The sequence below is a fragment of the Nansenia antarctica genome (genome assembly GCF_963989245.1).
Source record: "Nansenia antarctica genome assembly, chromosome: 7".
Taxonomy (NCBI): domain Eukaryota; kingdom Metazoa; phylum Chordata; class Actinopteri; order Argentiniformes; family Microstomatidae; genus Nansenia; species Nansenia antarctica.
The window spans coordinates 1,478,087-1,497,526 of NC_137677.1; the positions used below are offsets into that span (position 1 = coordinate 1,478,087).

At 36.5% G+C, this 19,440-nt stretch overlaps 1 protein-coding gene across 5 annotated transcripts in view; it reads left to right on the top strand.

Moving 5' to 3' along the window:
• tp63 (tumor protein p63) overlaps positions 1–10,604 on the top strand; it is a gene marked incomplete at both ends in the record, with an annotated part of 50,257 nt that extends 39,653 nt beyond the window's left edge. For 2 of the 5 annotated variants that reach the window (XM_080535817.1, XM_080535819.1), the window contains 10 exons: positions 341–527; positions 1,004–1,119; positions 1,715–1,824; positions 2,197–2,333; positions 2,772–2,854; positions 3,193–3,317; positions 8,475–8,620; positions 9,339–9,480; positions 10,090–10,183; positions 10,305–10,604. In XM_080535817.1, coding sequence (XP_080391943.1) covers positions 341–527; positions 1,004–1,119; positions 1,715–1,824; positions 2,197–2,333; positions 2,772–2,854; positions 3,193–3,317; positions 8,475–8,620; positions 9,339–9,480; positions 10,090–10,183; positions 10,305–10,604 — 1,440 coding nt within the window. Of the gene's footprint in view, positions 1–340; positions 528–1,003; positions 1,120–1,714; positions 1,825–2,196; positions 2,334–2,771; positions 2,855–3,192; positions 3,318–8,417; positions 8,642–9,323; positions 9,481–10,089; positions 10,184–10,304 lie in introns of all 5 variants that reach the window. The other 3 variants (XM_080535816.1, XM_080535818.1, XM_080535820.1) reach the window with 3 other exon arrangements.
• Between the last annotated feature and the right edge of the window lie 8,836 nt (positions 10,605–19,440).

Consider the following 19,440-nt stretch of genomic DNA (forward strand, 5'->3'; position numbering starts at 1 on the left):
GTGTGTCTCCCGTGTCTCCGGGGCGGCTGTGTCTCAGGAGGTAGAGCCGCCGTCTAACGATCGCAAGGTCGGCAGATCGGCGGTTCGAGCCCCGGCTGGCCACATGTCGAAGTGTCCTTGGGCAAGACACTGAACCCCAAAATTGCTCCCAGTGAGCGGGGCCGGCCGGCGCCTTGCATGGTAGCTTGGCCGCCATTGGTGTGTGAATGTGTGTGTGAATGGGTGAAGGAGAGGCCATTGTAAAGTAAAGCGCTTTGGATAAAGGCTATATAGATATGGATACAAGTGCAGTCCATTTATTTGACCATTTAACCATGTGTCTCCCTGTGTCTCCCTCCAGTACTCCACAGAGCTGAAGAAGCTCTACTGTCAAATCGCCAAGACCTGTCCCATCCAGATCAAGGTCCTGACCAACCCTCCAGGGGGCGCCGTCATCCGGGCCATGCCCGTCTACAAGAAGGCCGAGCACGTGACCGAGGTGGTCAAGCGCTGCCCCAACCACGAGCTGAGCCGCGAGTTCAACGATGGTGAGTCGTCCTCTCCTCTTCTTCTACTACTATTACTCTCTCTCTCTCTCTCCCCCTCTCTCTCCCTCTTTCTCTCTCTCTCCCTCCCTCTCTTCGAAATGCTCTCTTCGAAATGCCTCAGTAATAATAATATTAATAATAATAATAATTCATTATATTTGTGGTGCTTTAGTACACTGGTACTCTGGTGCTTTAGTACACTGGTACTCTGGTGCTTTAGTACACTGGTACTCTGGTGCTTTAGTACACTGGTACTCTGGTGCTTTAGTACACTGGTACTCTGGTGCTTTAGTACACTGGTACTCTGGTGCTTTAGTACACTGGTACTCTGGTGCAGGGAATTTCTGGTTCGGACCCGGAAATTGCTAAACGTCACGTTTGACGTCAGACTTAACAACCGAATAAGATCATCATTCGTTCAAAGACGACGTATTCGATCGATCAACGTGCATTATCGTGGTTGTTGTGTTTTCTAGGTCAGATAGCTCCTCCCAGCCACCTGATCCGAGTGGAGGGGAACAGCCACGCCCAGTACTTGGAGGATTCGATCACGGGGCGCCAGAGTGTTCTGGTGCCCTACGAGCCCCCCCAGGTAAGCCCCCCGCCCGCCCCCCTGCCCCTGGAGACAGGCTGTCTGAGCACGCTGTCACCGCCACCTCACCGTGCCGTCAAGCGGCACCTCGGGTGTCACTGACAGACAGACAGACGGGGTCACGCCGGTGTCAGGCCCGCCAGAACCTCCTCTGAATCTGGCAGTTTCTCACGTACCCCCCTCATCATCATAGACCCGTCACATCCCTCACACCCCCCCGGCAGCCCTGTCACCCACCAGCTGGTGTGTCCCTCCCTCAATAGCCCCCCCCCCCCCACACACACACACACACACCCCCCTCCCCCCCTCCCCGATCTGCCCCGTATACCACCCCACCCCAACTCCTCAAACTACCTGTCATGTCATAAAAAGAAGCTTACGACGAAGAGAATATCTCTAACATTCTAGAACGTCTGCATGGAGTTATCAACATTCTAGAACGTCTGCATGGAGTTATCAACATTCTAGAACGTCTGCATGGAGTTATCAACATTCTAGAACGTCTGCATGGAGTTATCAACATTCTAGAACGTCTGCATGGAGTTTTTCCACTCAAATGTTGATGTCTTTCTTCCTTCCCTTCCTTCCCTATCAGGTGGGAACAGAGTTCACCACCATCCTCTACAACTTCATGTGCAACTCCAGCTGCGTGGGCGGCATGAACAGACGGCCCATCCTCATCATCGTCACGCTGGAGACGAGAGAGTAAGTAGTGAGACACGAGCCTCCGTCCTCACTGGTCAGACTCGTATATATATCCCTCCTCTTAGGTGGTGAAGTCGTGAGCTTAGAATGATAAGGTTCTATCTCCGTTTAGGGCAGTTCAGAGATATTGAGCGTCAAAGTTTTTACATTCCATTATGTTCTGTGAGATGGAACCTTTGTGTTTTATTAATTACTAACTCAAAAATGTCAACATTTTAAAAAATAACACTGCACAGGCATTAATAAACACCTAATGGATCAGATTATGTAAAAAACTAAATTTTGACCAAAAATGGAGATAGAACCTTATAATCCTAACGTCATGAAGTGTTAACTGACCGACACTCTGTCTGTCTCTCTATCGCCTCCTAGTGGCCAGGTTCTGGGTCGGCGGTGCTTCGAGGCGAGGATCTGCGCGTGTCCCGGGCGCGACCGCAAGGCGGACGAGGACAGCATCCGCAAGCAGCACGTGACGGACGGCACAAAGACCAGTGACGGTATGAAACGCCGTAAGTAGCGCTGGGGGCTGGTGGAGGGCTGACTATAGGCTGGCTGACACACACACACACACACACACACACACACACACACACACACACACACTGTGGAGGGCTGACTAGGCTGGCTGTGTCACATCATCTTCTTACACACTCTCAATCTCTCTCTCTCACACACACACACACACACAAACTCACACACACACACACAAACTCACACACACACACACACACACTGGATGCTGCCTTGCCCCCCCCCCCCGGTGCTGCACTCTCTCTCTCTCTCTCCTTGCTTGTCTTCCATCCTGTCTGCTTGCTATAAGGCTAACCCCCCCCCAGGCCTCTGTAGGTACTGACTAGGCCTCTGTCCTGTCTGCTTGCTGTAAGGCTAACCCCCCCCCCCCTCCCAGGGTTAGGTAGGTACTGACCAGGCCTCTGTCCTCTCCGCAGCGTTCCGCCAAGCGTCCCACGGCATCCAGATGTCGTCCATCAAGAAGAGAAGATCGACAGATGAGGAGGTTTTTTGTCTGCCTGTAAGTGTCCCTCCCCCTCCCCACCTTTCGTTTTTAATAATAATAATAATAATATATTTTATTTATGGGCGCCTTTCAAGGCTCTCAAGGACACCTTTACAGGACAGTTTAAAAACCACATATCAAAACATTAAAATCAACAAAGCAAAATGAGATAAAAACAGCAAAATGAGACAAAATACAGGAGATCAAACCAAGTAAGCCATTGTGAAAAGGTGTGTTTTAAGACTTGAGATTTGAAGGCTGAGAGATTTCCCCAGGGAAAAGACCCCATTCACCTGAAACCACAATGTCCCCCAAACCCACATCTCACCAGCCTCTCTCTCTCTCCTCCGCAGATTAAAGGTCGTGAAATCTATGAGATTTTGGTGAAAATCAAAGAGTCTCTGGAGCTCATGCAGTTTCTGCCTCAGCACACTATTGAGTCATACAGGCAGCAACAGCAGAACCTCCTGCAGAAACAGTGAGTACCTCACAGAGTCACAGAGTCACAGAGTCACAGAGTCACAGAGTACCTCACAGAGTACCTCACAGAGTCATATACAGAGTCACAGAGTACCTCACAGAGTCATATACAGCCACAGAGTCATATACAGTCACTCCTCTAGCCTAGCCTAGCCGAGCTTCTGAGGTAGTTAGACTCATCTGGTCCACAGCCAGGGGGAAAAACAATCCTACAACACCAGCAAGGTCCACCCTCAGCTCGACGGTTCCTTGTTTTGTTGACTCACTTCTTCATCCTTACTGACCTGTCTCCTGCTTCTGTATTTCGTGACGTTAGAATTATACGGTTCTATCTCCATTTTTGGTCAAAATTGAGTTTTTTTACATAATCTGATCCATTAGGTGTTTATTAATGCCTGTGTGGTGTTATTTTAAAAATGTTTGACATTTTTTAGTTAGTAATTCATAAAACACAAAGGTTTCATCTCACAAAACATAACAGAATGTAAAAACTTTGACGCTCAATATCTCTGAACTGCCCTAAACAGAGATAGAACCTTATCATTCTAACGCTCACGATTAGATGTTTGATCGATTGATTTAAGATCGACTGTCTGTAGCTAGCATGCAAAGAAAGCTGCTACCTGCTCCTAATAGCATGATACTTTTGGTTTAACTTTTGGTTTGAACTGAAATCGTTGACCAAGCATGATGGTTTGTCTGGTGTGAATATTGAGTGGCGTTGAGAGTTGGTTGTTTAACACCGGACACGATTAGCATGATTAGCTTTGTGATTCTGCTTAAGCAGACTGTTGTTGCTGCGTTAACACACTAGCATGAAGGCTAACTGGAGGAGCCTGTTGTTGTGTGTTAACTAATAGCCGTGTCCCTGGGTTCAGGCTGTTTGCCTTTCTTGGCAGTCCCCAGAAGAGTTTGAGATTTGCATGATGCTTTTGCACCTTAGAGGGCGAACCTTGCGTTGTTTGGCGGAGCTATTTTTTCTTCTTCTCCGCTCCTCTCTGAAACATAAGCCAATAATGAGGAGAATATAAGTGACAAATGTGCTGGGCGCTACGCTCTGTTTTACACCAGACAGGTGAAACCTTTCACAGATGAATGGGTAACAACGCCTTTAGGTCCTTTGCCAGGTTTTGCACAACAACACCCAGTTGCCAAATCCTTTGCTTGCTTGAGATGCCAGCGTTGGGCTTGAGAGAGTCTTCCTGCTTCTCCCTCAGACACACAAACTCTCAGAAACTCTGCCCCGGTCGGTCCTCGCCCCTGTTTCTCTGTAAATTATAGTTTGAAATGCTAGAGCTTAGACGCCCTGTGTGATAATTATTGCTTACGTTATCGTTTCTCATTAAAGAAACTGGCAGACACCCCCTTTACAGTGAGGTCATGTTTTTCTGGTACATTTGTTTTAAAAAATGGGTTTGAGAAAGTCTCAAGTATGCAGTTTTGCAGTTTTTTTGGGTTGTCGTGTCATCTTCAGGTCCTCTAGCGCCCTCTCTGGTGTGGGTGTGTACTGACAGGGTGTCGTTCATGAGGTGGCCTATAAGGAATTTGTGACGTTAGAATTATAAGGTTCTATCTAAATTTTTGGTCAAAATTGAGTTTTTTACATAATCTGATCCATTAGGTGTTTATTAATGCCTGTGTGGTGTTATTTTTTTAAATGTTGACATTTTTGAGTTAGTAATTAATAAAATACAAAGGTTCCATCTCACAAAACATAACGGAATGTAAAAACGTTGACGCTCAATATCTCTGAACTGCCCTAAACGGAGATAGAACCTTATCATTCTAAACGGAGATAGAACCTTATCATTCTAAGCTCACGAAATGTCAATGTTTCATGAAAAACAGTACAGAGAGGTTTGTAACACAACGTCATGTAACACTACAAACTACACTACCTCTCCTCTGGTGATGCTCTGAATATCTGCAAGCTGAACACATTGTTGCGTTGGTCACAGCAGTGGTTCCTGTGTGGCCTCTGGTCAGGTGACTGGAAGGCCTCTCTTTCTACTCTGACTAAATCCTCATCCCTCCTCTCCTTTGCATGTCTTTTTTCTGCCCCTGTTGCTTCACTCTCATCTTCATGACCTTTCACCTGTATCTGGTAACCCTCGTAGGACATGTTCTGCACACAACTCTGGAAATAAAAACATTTTTTGTTCACCTTTTAGAAAGTTTCAGTCTTTATTGTTTTCCTCTGTCTTTAGTCAGGTCAGGCCTGTTCTACGATTCAAGATGTAAAGCTTTGTTATCAAATACTGCCACCTTCTGGACACTAGTAGTATTACCACAGGATACCACTGAGATCATTGAAAGGAACAACCATATACATATTTTATTGCACATTTAGATCTCATATTGCTTGAGATCAGTTATTATTTTCAGATATCTTATTATTATTTATTTTATATATTTGACCAAACATTTGATTTAAATTCTTTGAAAGCCATGGGCCTCAATTGTATTTAGGTTGATTAAGCAGAATTAAGACATTGAGTCAGTCATTGGATATAAAACATTTATTCTGTGACATCCCTCATATCTTTTCATTGTGTCAGGATTACTTTCTATTTCTATTCCTGTCCAATACACTATTCAAACCCCTTGTTTCTCTGTCCTCTTTCTCTCCTCATTGGTGTGGGCTTGTTGGCTTTGGTCTCTCTCTGGTCTCTCTCTCCTACTCCAAAGTGAGCCCTTATTTTCTGCCCTTCTCTCTCTCTCTTCTCTTCTTCTCTGGTTTCTCTCTGCAGTCTTCTAAAAGCCCGCCTCGGCACCGATCTGCTGGAGCCCGTAGGAGAGCAGAGGAGACGCTGCACTTCCTCCTGAGAGACTGTCTCACATTCCTCCTCCTCTCTGCACTGGTCTCACTCACACTCAGGCTGGGCCCTCTCCCTCCTCTCCTCCTCTCCTTCTCTCCTCCTCTCCTTCTCTCCTCCTCTCCTCCTCTCCCTCCTCTCCTCCTCTCCCTCTCTCCTCCTCTCCCTCTCTCCTCCTCTCCCTCTCTCCTTCTCTCCCTCTCTCCTTCTCTCCTCCTCTCCTTCTCTCCCTCTCTCCTTCTCTCCCTCTCTCCTTCTCTCCTCCTCTCCTTCTCTCCCTCTCTCCTTCTCTCCTCCTCTCCTTCTCTCCCTCTCTCCTTCTCTCCTTCTCTCCTCCTCTCCTTCTCTCCTCCTCTCCTCCTCTCCTTCTCTCCTCCTCTCCTCTCCTTCTCTCCTCCTCTCCTTCTCTAGTCCTCTCCTCCTCTCCTTCTCTCCTCCTCTCCTTCTCTCCTCCTCTCCTTCTCTCCCTCTCTCCTTCTCTCCTTTCTCTCCTTCTCTCCTCCTCTCCATCTCTCCTCCTCTCCTTCTCTCCTTCTCTCCTCCTCTCCTCCTCTCCTTCTCTCCTCCTCTCCTTCTCTCCTTCTCTCCTCCTCTCCCTTTCCCTTCTCACCTCACCTCACTGTCCCGTTCTGCCGCTGGGATCCTGCAGGATGTTGCTTCTGTCATCTCACCTTCTCTCTTACCAGAGTAACATGAATAGATGTCTGACTCTGTCGGTGCTTCTTGGGTCATTAAACAAACCTTCCGTTTTTCATCACTCGTGTATTACAGAGAGAACAACTTCAGTCTGGGTTGTAAAATCTCAGCCACACTGTCCGTCGCCCATGTTTAGTTTGTTAGGCCTACAGTACCCGCTCCTGATGGGAGGGTGCTTCTAGTGAGGTCCTATCACATTCTATCGGTATTAATTAAGATGTTTTTGCATGCCTGATTATTTCTCTCTTTTAAAAACCAAAAAAATAAAGAAACATTGTAGCTAATGTGTGACTAAATTAATCCCAATCATCGGAGATAACAGTTGATCTCATTGTGATTAGTTTCATTCTGAGAGCTTTTAGATGGCTTTTGAAAAGACCCCTGTTCATCTCTATGTTGGTTGTAGCTTATGGTATTATGGTATTATTGAAACATAGATAAGAGTTACTGTATGGACAGGGAGACCTGCTTGTGTTGCACAAAAGGCATTACACACGCATAGTTGTTGCCTCTCATCTGACCTGCTTCACCGTTTACTAAGATTAAATGGCTGAAGCTGGTCAGGAACCAAGCACTAGTGCATTATGGGATGCTTCTAGAAGCTTTCTTACGTACTGTATGTGTGCGCTTTACGCTTTGTTTGTTATTGGAGCTGGACTCAAATCTTCTTGGGGTTTTTTTGGGGGGTGAGAGAAGACTTTATTATGAACTTTGATAATGCTGGTCATGTTTTCTAAAGTCACTGCGGGACAGTTTGTTGTGTTCTTGACTTTGATTTTTGTGAATTGTTGAATTCTGAAGAATATTTTCAGTGTAACAAGAGTTGAGAGAAAATGACAATTGTATGCCTTTCTGTACAGAGCAGATTCTCTACGGAGGAATTGCTTTTGTGACCATTCTGTTTGAAACAGATTGTTGTTGTTGTTGTTGTTGATACACGGCTGTTGCACTTTTGTCTGTCAGTACTCAATAAATGTATTTTTCCTGCTTTGATTTCCCTTCTCCTTTGCTTCCTTCTTCCTCTTATTTCTACTCCATTACTCCATCTTGGGGGAAATCTCTTATCTTTGTCAACACAAACAAGGAACCACAGCTAGAACAACATCCCCATCATAACCCAGAATACTGTGAAGTAACACATAAGCGACAGGATCATTTCAAATTGTTATTGACTTGTGGGAAACATTATTATAACTCCCAGGTCAGTTACCGTGACTTTCTTCAATCCGATCATTCACAGCGATGTTAGCGACATTTAACCAGTTGCGTTAGGGCTGCTAACATTTCAGCTAGATGAAAATAAACGCCAGCCAACTAAATCAGTGGCAATGACAGACAAATTCTTTCATGATCACATACATAACCTGTATTATTTTGAACTTATTATGTTTAACTGTGAAGACTTTATTATGAACTGTTTAACTGTGAAATAATAAAATAAATGTATTGATTATTGTTAAGACGTTATTTCACCTACACATGATCATGATCAAGATCTTCTGTTTCTGATGTGTTGTTGCTGATGTTTTTACCCTGCTGCTGTGACTAACCACCAGGCATTTGACCTTTAACCTTTGTCGTTAAAGATGGGATCTCTGGGGCGATGAGAGTAACGGCCTGTACCCTCCTCTCCCTTGCCCCAGGAGCACCATGCCCTCCCAGCCCTCGTACGGCTCCTCCTCCCCCCCCCACGGCAAAGTCAACAAGCTGCCCTCTGTCAGCCAGCTCATCAACCCCCAACAGCGCAACACGCTCACTCCATCTAGCATGGCTGGGGGCCTGACTGACAGTAAGTGTGCCTCCCCCTTTTGTGTCTCCCCGTCTGTCTGTCTCTCGGTGCCTCGTCCCAAACCACCACCACCCCTCTGTCCACCCCTCCACCCCTCCACGTCCCCTGTGGGCCTATCGTATGTCACGCGTCAGGAGGGCCTGTCTGGGCACGCGGGGGGCGGGCACTGTACACCTCTAAGCTTCTCTGATGGGACGCTTCCTCCTCGGAGTGAATGTGATCCTTGTGAGACACTGCTCGAGTCAGGACCGCAGGGCTCGTGCTGGTGCGTTTGTCTGTCCTGTTGAGTCATCGCCTCTCCCCCGTGGTTCTGTTGATATGATTATGACATCATCCCGGTGGAGTGATGTCGTGACGTTAGAATTATAAGGTTCTATCTCCGTTTTTGGTCAAAATTGACTTTTTTTTACATAATCTGATCCATTAGGTGTTTATTAATGCCTGTGTGGTGTTATTTTTAAAAATGTTGACATTTTTGAGTTAGTTAATTAATAAAACACAAAGGTCCCGTCTCACAAAACATAACGGAATGTAACAACTTTGACGCTCAATATCTCTGAACTGCCCTAAACGGAGATAGAACCTTATCATTCTAAACAGAGATAGAACCTTATCATTCTAAGCTCACGGAGTCTAGCTTATGATTCTGTTGATATGATTGAGATGACATCATCCCGGTGAAGTGATGTGTTCCTCACACTAGCTTGTGTTTCTCTAGTGACTCCCATGATGGGCGCACACATCCCTATGAACGATATGAGCGCCCTGAGCCCCACGCACGCCCTGCAGTCTCAGTTACCCATGGTCCCCTCCCACTGCACGCCCCCACCGCCCTACCCCATGGACAGCAGCATTTCCAGGTACCTGACCTGACCCACACCTCCCTCTGTGGAGGCTTAGTGTATATACACAGCATGGATAAACAAACTCTTCAAACACTGCTAGAATAGAGGTGAGCCCGAAGAACAGAATAGGATATGTATTGCCAAGCAACGATGGTTGATAGGTGGTTTTAGTGGCCAGCAATTGACAGTGAAAATGTAACGGTAACTCACAGTTTAGTGGTGTGTAAAGGGCATGAGAGACGGAAGGGTATAGTCGTACAGAACATGATTTATTGATTGATTATCTAATCAATATCAAAATCATTACATCAGTTCATAGTATTTTTGTCATTTTACATTCTCCTCGTCATCTGATGACTATATAAAACAGTAAGTAAGTAAAGTAAAGCTTTATTTATATAGCGCCTTGCGTACATGTAATGCAACTCAAAGTACTTTACAATAGAACACAAGAAGGGGGGGGAGATGGGGGGGAGTGGGGAAACGAGACACAATAGTAGGGGAGGGGTGGGGGAAGGGAGGGGAGGGGAGGGGAGGGAGGGGTTACAGGACAGAGCAGGACATCATGTGGTACGCCCTGTTATTCTCCTTTAACCTTTGACCTCTCCCATCTTCCCCTCGCAGCTTTCTCTTGCGCCTGGGCTGCGCTGCCTGCTTGGACTACTTCACAGCACAGGGCCTGAGCAACATCTACCAGATCGAGAACTATAACATGGAGGTGAGGCCCTGCCTGTCTCACGCAAGTCATCTGTGTGGTTAGAGGAGGGGGAAGGTTGTGGCTGGATGTGCCTGACTCTGAGAGAAGAGACTATAACGCTGCACTGTGTGATGTCCTACAGGACCTGTCCCGGCTGAAGATCCCCGCAGAGTACCAGCACGTCATCTGGAAGGGCATCATGGAGCACCGGCAGACCATGGAGTTCTCCCCCCCTCCCCACATCCTGCGCACCTCCTCCAGCGGTGCCTCCACCGTGAGCGTGGGCTCCTCCGAGGCCCGCGGCGAGCGGGTCATCGACGCCGTGCGCTTCACCCTGCGCCAGACCATCTCCTTCCCGCCGCGCGACGACTGGTCCGACTTCTCCTTCGACCTGGATTCCCGACGCAACAAGCAGCAGCGTATCAAAGAAGAGGGGGAATAAAGGAGGAAGGAAGGAAGGAAGGAAGCGCCGTCACTCGCTCTCACTGGTGTCCCTCATCACTTCATCCTCTCCTGCCCCCCCTCCTCATCTCCCCGTATCCCCACTTCCACTGTGTCATAACCACTGTAAGAACATTTACATCTCACGAGCTCTCGTCCTTAGCTCAGAGTTCCACAAGAGCAAAAAAACAAACATAATGCAAAGTAAAATGCACTTATTTCCTGTAGTGTTTTTTTTCATACTATTAAGGCTGTCGTTACTGTAGTTGCATAACTGAATGAGAGAGAAATGGTGTTTTAAGCAAAGGTGCATTTGTTTTTTTGTGTTTTTTTTATATATTTCTTGAGACAAAGCACTTAAGAAATGTTACGAATTTTGTGGTTGCTTTAAGTCTTTTTATAAAGTGTTCATAATCCATTCCGATGTTACTGTAAAGCATGACTGGAAATGAAAAACTTTTTGGGGGCTTGTTGGTTTAGGGCCATAGGAAAGGTGTATTTTATAACGGACTCCACGATGGTTGTCTTTTTTTTTTAGTTCAGTGCGATGTCTTTGATAGCTGGCACAAGCCAGTCTTGATTGTATACATTTCAAGATACATATTTTGCTGTCGAATTTACCGTCGTCAGAGAAAAGTGTTATTATGTCGTTGGATTGGTGATTATACCGCTGTAGCTTGTATGTTAACTTGTTGTTTTTAAACCGTTGTGGTTCTGTTTCTTGTGAACGCATCATCACACCATTGTATCTGAAGTATTTACGTTCGAGTTGTTGATGGTTGCCCATTTGATTTAGTCACTGAACATGCTGTTGGCCCGGGACTGTGACGTAATGATGATGTGACCGACTGATGGTTTCTGACTTTCTTTTTTGCCTGCCTGCCTGCCTTACCACCTTGCATAACACGGTGTACAGTCTTATTGTGGGTCTGTCGAGCATTTACAGGGATATGTTTCTCTATTGCAATGGATGTCTGAAAATGTTTTTAGTATTGCTTGATTTTATGAACCACATTTGTAAACAGTTTTTGTTTTTTTCAACTTGATAGCTGGCCAAATCTATTGAGATAATTGTATATACATTTGTATAAAGTTATTTTCTGAAAGCTAATGCTTTATTTTAAGTATTTTCTCCCCAAAGCAAATACTTTTTTTTCAACAAAAAACTAAAGTATGTGGCTTAAAATAGTGCCTGGTTTAATAAAGGGCTGTGTGTGTTCCCCTAAAGGAACACATCTGTACCCTTCACACGTCTTTATGGATCTGTGACGTCCCCGTTTGTCTGAGTTGTCACACACGATTTAAAAAAGACAATATTAGAAGTGTTCCATCATCGTTGAAAGAGTACGTTTTTCATTGACCTGTGCGTCACGGTGTTTTGTTCAAGTACATTGTTAAGAGCAGAACCAGCATCTGCTGTTCCATATTTTTGTACAATGTATTGTAAATATGTTGCAATGTACTTATTTTGATATAAACCAAAAAATAAAATATACTTACTTATCAAGTGCTGTTGGAAGTGGTATATATATCAAGTATGGGAGGTAAGGTAAGTAAGGTAAGTAAGGTAAGCAAGCCTGTGGCAGGATGGACTGAGGGGTCTGGTGTGCTGCAGTAGATCTTCTCAGCTTTCTAGTGCGGCAGATGAGCTCATACATGGAAGGTATTGTGCATTTTATGACTAAAGCATGAAACTTTCGACAGTGTTTCTATAGACTGTAAACTTCATTTTTAGACGTGGAACCACTTCAGATTTGACCTCTGGTGTCAGGTAGACTCTAGAATGATAGAACGATCATAGGGTTAGGGTTAGGTTTTTTTCATTTTTTTTTACTTTATTTATTTTTTAACCCTAACATATTTTTCATTTTTTTTTTCTTAATTTTTTTCCTTATAATGATAATAATATATCATATTATACTATAGAATGATAGAAAAAAAAGAATGATCATAGAATGATAAAAACAAATTAGTGCAAAACATTTTTAAAAAATGTATACTATAGAATGATAGAATGATCATAGAATGATCAAAATGATTGAAAAAAAATTAGTGAAAGAAAATGAAAAAAAGAACATAGTATACTATGTTCTTTTTTCATTTTTTTTTACTTTTTTTTTTTCCTTAGAATGATAATAATATAGCATATTATACTATAGAATGATAGAATGATCATAGAATGATCAAAATGATTTTTTTAAAATTAGTGAAAGAAAACGAAAAAAAGAACAGTATACTATGTTCTTTTTTCATTTTTTTAAACTTTATTTTTTTTCCTTAGAATGATAATAATATAGCATATTATACTATAGAATGATAGAATTATCATAGAATGATCAAAATGATTTTTTAAAAATTAGTGAAAGAAAATGAAAAAAAGAACAGATGAAAGCACAGGTGGGTATACCTGCTGGGCATTGCTGCCTGTCGCACCTCCGACGGTGCCAGTGGGCTGACTGCAGGGTCGTCAGCCGGGAGCCACCCTTCACTGATGTTTCGCTCCTTTAATCCCGGAACATCTCAAGGTGGTGGAGCAGTGACAGGGACGTCTCCCTGCCACTCCCTGCAGCCAGCCCTAGGATCCTCCTTTCCCCCACGCCTTGTCCTTTCTTCTGAGCCAGAGCCAGAAGCTCCCTTGTTCAGCCTCCTCCGCCAGGTCTTTGAGCGCCTTTCTCAGCTTGGATCCTGTGATCCCCAGCGACCTCAGGAGCCGCTGTGTAGATGTTCCTGTATAGCCTCTGCACCCAACTTCCACAGGATAGGTGACTAAACATAGTATACTATGTTCTTTTTTCATTTTTTAAAACTTTATTGGTTTTCCTTAGAATGATAATAATATATCATATTATACTATAGAATGATAGAATGATCATAGAATGATAAAAATGATTTTAAAAAAATTGTGGGAAAAAATGAAAAAAAGAACATAGTATACTATGTTCTTTTTTCATTTTTTTAAACTTTATTTTTTTTCCTTAGAATGATAATAATATAGCATATTATACTATAGAATGATTGAATGATCATAGAATGATCAAAATGATTTTAAAAAAAATAGTGAAAGAAAATGAAAAAAAGAACAGAGTATACTATGTTCTTTTTTCATTTTTTTTAAACTTTATTGTTTTGTCCTTAGAATGATAATAATATATCATATTATACTATAGAATGATAGAATGATCATAGAATGATAAAAATGATTTTAAAGAAATTGTGGGGGAAAATAAAAAAAGAACATAGTTTAATTTAGAATGATTGAATGATCATAGAATGATCAAAATGATTTTAAAAAAAATAGTGAAAGAAAATGAAAAAAAGAACATAGTATACTATGTTCTTTTTTCATTTTTTTAAACTTTATTGTTTTGTCCTTAGAATGATAATAATATATCATATTATACTATAGAATGATAGAATGATCATAGAATGATAAAAATGATTTTAAAGAAATTGTGGGAAAAAAATAAAAAAAAGAACATAGTATAGTATGTTCTTTTTTCATTTTTTTAAACTTTATTTTTTTCCTTAGAATGATAATAATATAGCATATTATACTATAGAATGATAGAATTATCATAGAATGATCAAAATGATTTTTTTTAAATTAGTGAAAGAAAATGAAAAAAAGAACATGGTATACTATGTTATTTTTTCATTTTTTAAAACTTTATTGTTTTTCCTTAGAATGATAATAATATATCATATTATACTATAGAATGATAGAATGATCATAGAATGATAAAAATGATTTTAAAAAAATTAGTGAAAGAAAATGAAAAAAAGAACATAGTATACTATGTTCTTTTTTCATTTTTTTAAACTTTATTTATTTTCCTTAGAATGATAATAATATATCATATTATACTATAGAATGATAGAATGATCATAGAATGATCAAAATGATTTAAAAAAAAATTGTGAAAGAAAATGAAAAAAAGAACATAGTATACTATGTTCTTTTTTCATTTTTTTAAACTTTATTTTTTTCCCTTAGAATGATAATAATATAGCATATTATACTATAGAATGATAGAATGATCATAGAATGATCAAAATGATTTTTTTTAAATTAGTGAAAGAAAATGAAAAAAAGAACATAGTATACTATGTTCTTTTTTCATTTTTTTAAACTTTATTTTTTTTCCTTAGAATGATAATAATATATCATATTATACTATAGAATGATAGAATGATCATAGAATGATAAAAATGATTTTTTTTAAATTAGTGAAAGAAAATGAAAAAAAGAACATAGTATACTATGTTATTTTTTCATTTTTTAAAACTTTATTGTTTTTCCTTAGAATGATAATAATATATCATATTATACTATAGAATGATAGAATGATCATAGAATGATCAAAATGATTTAAAAAAGAATGTGGAAAAAAATGAAAAAAAGAACATAGTATAGTATGTTATTTTTTCATTTTTTAAAACTTTATTGTTTTTCCTTAGAATGATAATAATATATCATATTATACTATAGAATGATAGAATGATCATAGAATGATCAAAATGATTTAAAAAAGAATGTGGAAAAAAATGAAAAAAAGAACATAGTATAGTATGTTCTTTTTTCATTTTTTTAAACTTTATTTTTTTTCCTTAGAATGATAATAATATAGCATATTATACTATAGAATGATAGAATGATCAGAGAATGATCAAAAAGATTTTTTTTAAATAGTGGGAAAAAATGAAAAAAAGAACATAGTATACTATGTTCTTTTTTCATTTTTTTAAACTTTATTTTTTTTCCTTAGAATGATAATAATATAGCATATTATACTATAGAATGATTGAATGATCATAGAATGATCAAAATGATTTTAAAAAAAATAGTGAAAGAAAATGAAAAAAAGAACATAGTATACTATGTTCTTTTTTCATTTTTTTAAACTTTATTGTTTTGTCCTTAGAATGATAATAATATATCATATTATACTATAGAATGATAGAATGATCATAGAATGATAAAAATGATTTTAAAGAAATTGTGGGAAAAAATTAAAAAAAGAACATAGTATAGTATGTTCTTTTTTCATTTTTTTAAACTTTATTTTTTTTTCCTTAGAATGATAATAATATAGCATATTATACTATAGAATGATAGAATGATCATAGAATGATCAAAATGATTTTTTTTAAAATAGTGGGAAAAAATGGAAAAAAAGAACATAGTATACTATGTTCTTTTTTCATTTTTTTAAACTTTATTTTTTTTCCTTAGAATGATAATAATATAGCATATTATACTATAGAATGATTGAATGATCATAGAATGATCAAAATGATTTTAAAAAAAATAGTGAAAGAAAATGAAAAAAAGAACAGAGTATACTATGTTCTTTTTTCATTTTTTTAAACTTTATTTTTTTTCCTTAGAGTGATAATAATATAGCATATTATACTATAGAATGATAGAATTATCATAGAATGATCAAAATGATTTTTTAAAAATTAGTGAAAGAAAATGAAAAAAAGAACATAGTATACTATGTTATTTTTTCATTTTTTAAAACTTTATTGTTTTTCCTTAGAATGATAATAATATATCATATTATACTATAGAATGATAGAATGATCATAGAATAATGAAAATGATTTTTAAAAAATTAGTGAAAGAAAATGAAAAAAAGAACATAGTATACTATGTTCTTTTTTCATTTTTTTAAACTTAATTTTTTTTCCTTAGAATGATAATAATATAGCATATTATACTATAGAATGATAGAATGATCATAGAATGATCAAAATGATTTTTAAAAAATTAGTGAAAGAAAATGAAAAAAAGAACATAGTATACTATGTTCTTTTTTCATTTTTTTAAACTTTATTGTTTTGTCCTTAGAATGATAATAATATATCATATTATACTATAGAATGATAGAATGATCATAGAATGATAAAAATGATTTTAAAGAAATTGTGGGAAAAAATGAAAAAAAGAACATAGTATAGTATGTTCTTTTTTCATTTTTTTAAACTTTATTTTTTTTCCTTAGAATGATAATAATATAGCATATTATACTATAGAATGATAGAATTATCATAGAATGATCAAAATGATTTTTTTAAAAATTAGTGAAAGAAAATGAAAAAAAGAACATAGTATACTATGTTATTTTTTCATTTTTTAAAACTTTATTGTTTTTCCTTAGAATGATAATAATATATCATATTATACTATAGAATGATAGAATGATCATAGAATAATGAAAATGATTTTTAAAAAATTAGTGAAAGAAAATGAAAAAAAGAACATAGTATACTATGTTCTTTTTTCATTTTTTTAAACTTTATTTTTTTTCCTTAGAATGATAATAATATAGCATATTATACTATAGAATGATTGAATGATCATAGAATGATCAAAATGATTTTTAAAAAATTTGTGAAAGAAAATGAAAAAAAGAACATAGTATACTATGTTCTTTTTTCATTTTTTTAAACTTTATTTATTTTCCTTAGAATTATAATAATATATCATATTATACTATAGAATGATAGAATGATCATAGAATGATCAAAATGATTTAAAAAAGAATGTGGAAAAAATGAAAAAAAGAACATAGTATACTATGTTCTTTTTTCATTTTTTTAAACTTTATTGTTTTTCCTTAGAATGATAATAATATATCATATTATACTATAGAATGATAGAATGATCATAGAATGATAAAAATGATTTTTTAAAAATTAGTGAAAGAAAATGAAAAAAAGAACATAGTATACTATGTTCTTTTTTTCATTTTTTTAAACTTTATTTATTTTCCTTAGAATGATAATAATATATCATATTATACTATAGAATGATAGAATGATCATAGAATGATCAAAATGATTTAAAAAAGAATGTGGAAAAAATGAAAAAAAGAACATAGTATAGTATGTTCTTTTTTCATTTTTTTAAACTTTATTTATTTTCCTTAGAATGATAATAATATATCATATTATACTATAGAATGATAGAATGATCATAGAATGATCAAAATGATTTAAAAAAAGAATGTGGAAAAAATGAAAAAAAGAACATAGTATAGTATGTTCTTTTTTCATTTTTTTAAACTTTATTTTTTTTTCCTTAGAATGATAATAATATAGCATATTATACTATAGAATGATAGAATGATCATAGAATGATCAAAATGATTTTTTTAAAATAGTGGGAAAAAATGAAAAAAAGAACATAGTATACTATGTTCTTTTTTCATTTTTTTAAACTTTATTTTTTTTCCTTAGAATGATAATAATATAGCATATTATACTATAGAATGATAGAATGATCATAGAATGATCAAAATGATTTTTAAAAAATTAGTGAAAGAAAATGAAAAAAAGAACATAGTATACTATGTTATTTTTTCATTTTTTTAAACTTTATTGTTTTGTCCTTAGAATGATAATAATATATCATATTATACTATAGAATGATAGAATGATCATAGAATGATAAAAAAAGATTTTAAAGAAATTGTGGGAAAAAATGAAAAAAAGAACATAGTATACTATGTTCTTTTTTCATTTTTTTAAACTTTATTTTTTTTCCTTAGAATGATAATAATATAGCATATTATACTATAGAATGATAGAATGATCATAGAATGATCAAAATGATTTTTAAAAAATTAGTGAAAGAAAATGAAAAAAAGAACATAGTATACTATGTTCTTTTTTCATTTTTTTAAACTTTATTTATTTTCCTTAGAATGATAATAATATATCATATTATACTATAGAATGATAGAATGATCATAGAATGATCAAAATGATTTAAAAAAGAATGTGGAAAAAATGAAAAAAAGAACATAGTATAGTATGTTCTTTTTTCATATTTTTAAACTTTATTTATTTTCCTTAGAATGATAATAATATATCATATTATACTATAGAATGATAGAATGATCATAGAATGATAAAAATGATTTTTTTAAAATTGTGGAAAAAAATGGAAAAAAGAACATAGTATAGTATGTTCTTTTTTCATTTTTTTAAACTTTATTTTTTTTTCCTTAGAATGATAATAATATAGCATATTATACTATAGAATGATTGAATGATCATAGAATGATCAAAATGATTTTAAAAAAAATAGTGAAAGAAAATGAAAAAAAGAACAGAGTATACTATGTTATTTTTTCATTTTTTAAAACTTTATTGTTTTTCCTTAGAATGATAATATATCATATTATACTATAGAATGATAGAATGATCATAGAATAATGAAAATGATTTTTAAAAAATTAGTGAAAGAAAATGAAAAAAAGAACATAGTATACTATGTTCTTTTTTCATTTTTTTAAACTTTATTTTTTTTCCTTAGAATGATAATAATATAGCATATTATACTATAGAATGATAGAATGATCATAGAATGATCAAAATGATTTTTAAAAAATTAGTGAAAGAAAATGAAAAAAAGAACATAGTATACTATGTTATTTTTTCATTTTTTTAAACTTTATTGTTTTGTCCTTAGAATGATAATAATATATCATATTATACTATAGAATGATAGAATGATCATAGAATGATAAAAAAGATTTTAAAGAAATTGTGGGAAAAAATGAAAAAAAGAACATAGTATAGTATGTTCTTTTTTCATTTTTTTAAACTTTATTTTTTTTCCTTAGAATGATAATAATATATCATATTATACTATAGAATGATAGAATGATCATAGAATGATAAAAATGATTTAAAAAAAATTGTGGAAAAAAATGAAAAAAAGAACATAGTATAGTATGTTCTTTTTTCATTTTTTTTAACTTTATTGTTTTGTCCTTAGAATGATAATAATATATCATATTATACTATAGAATGATAGAATGATC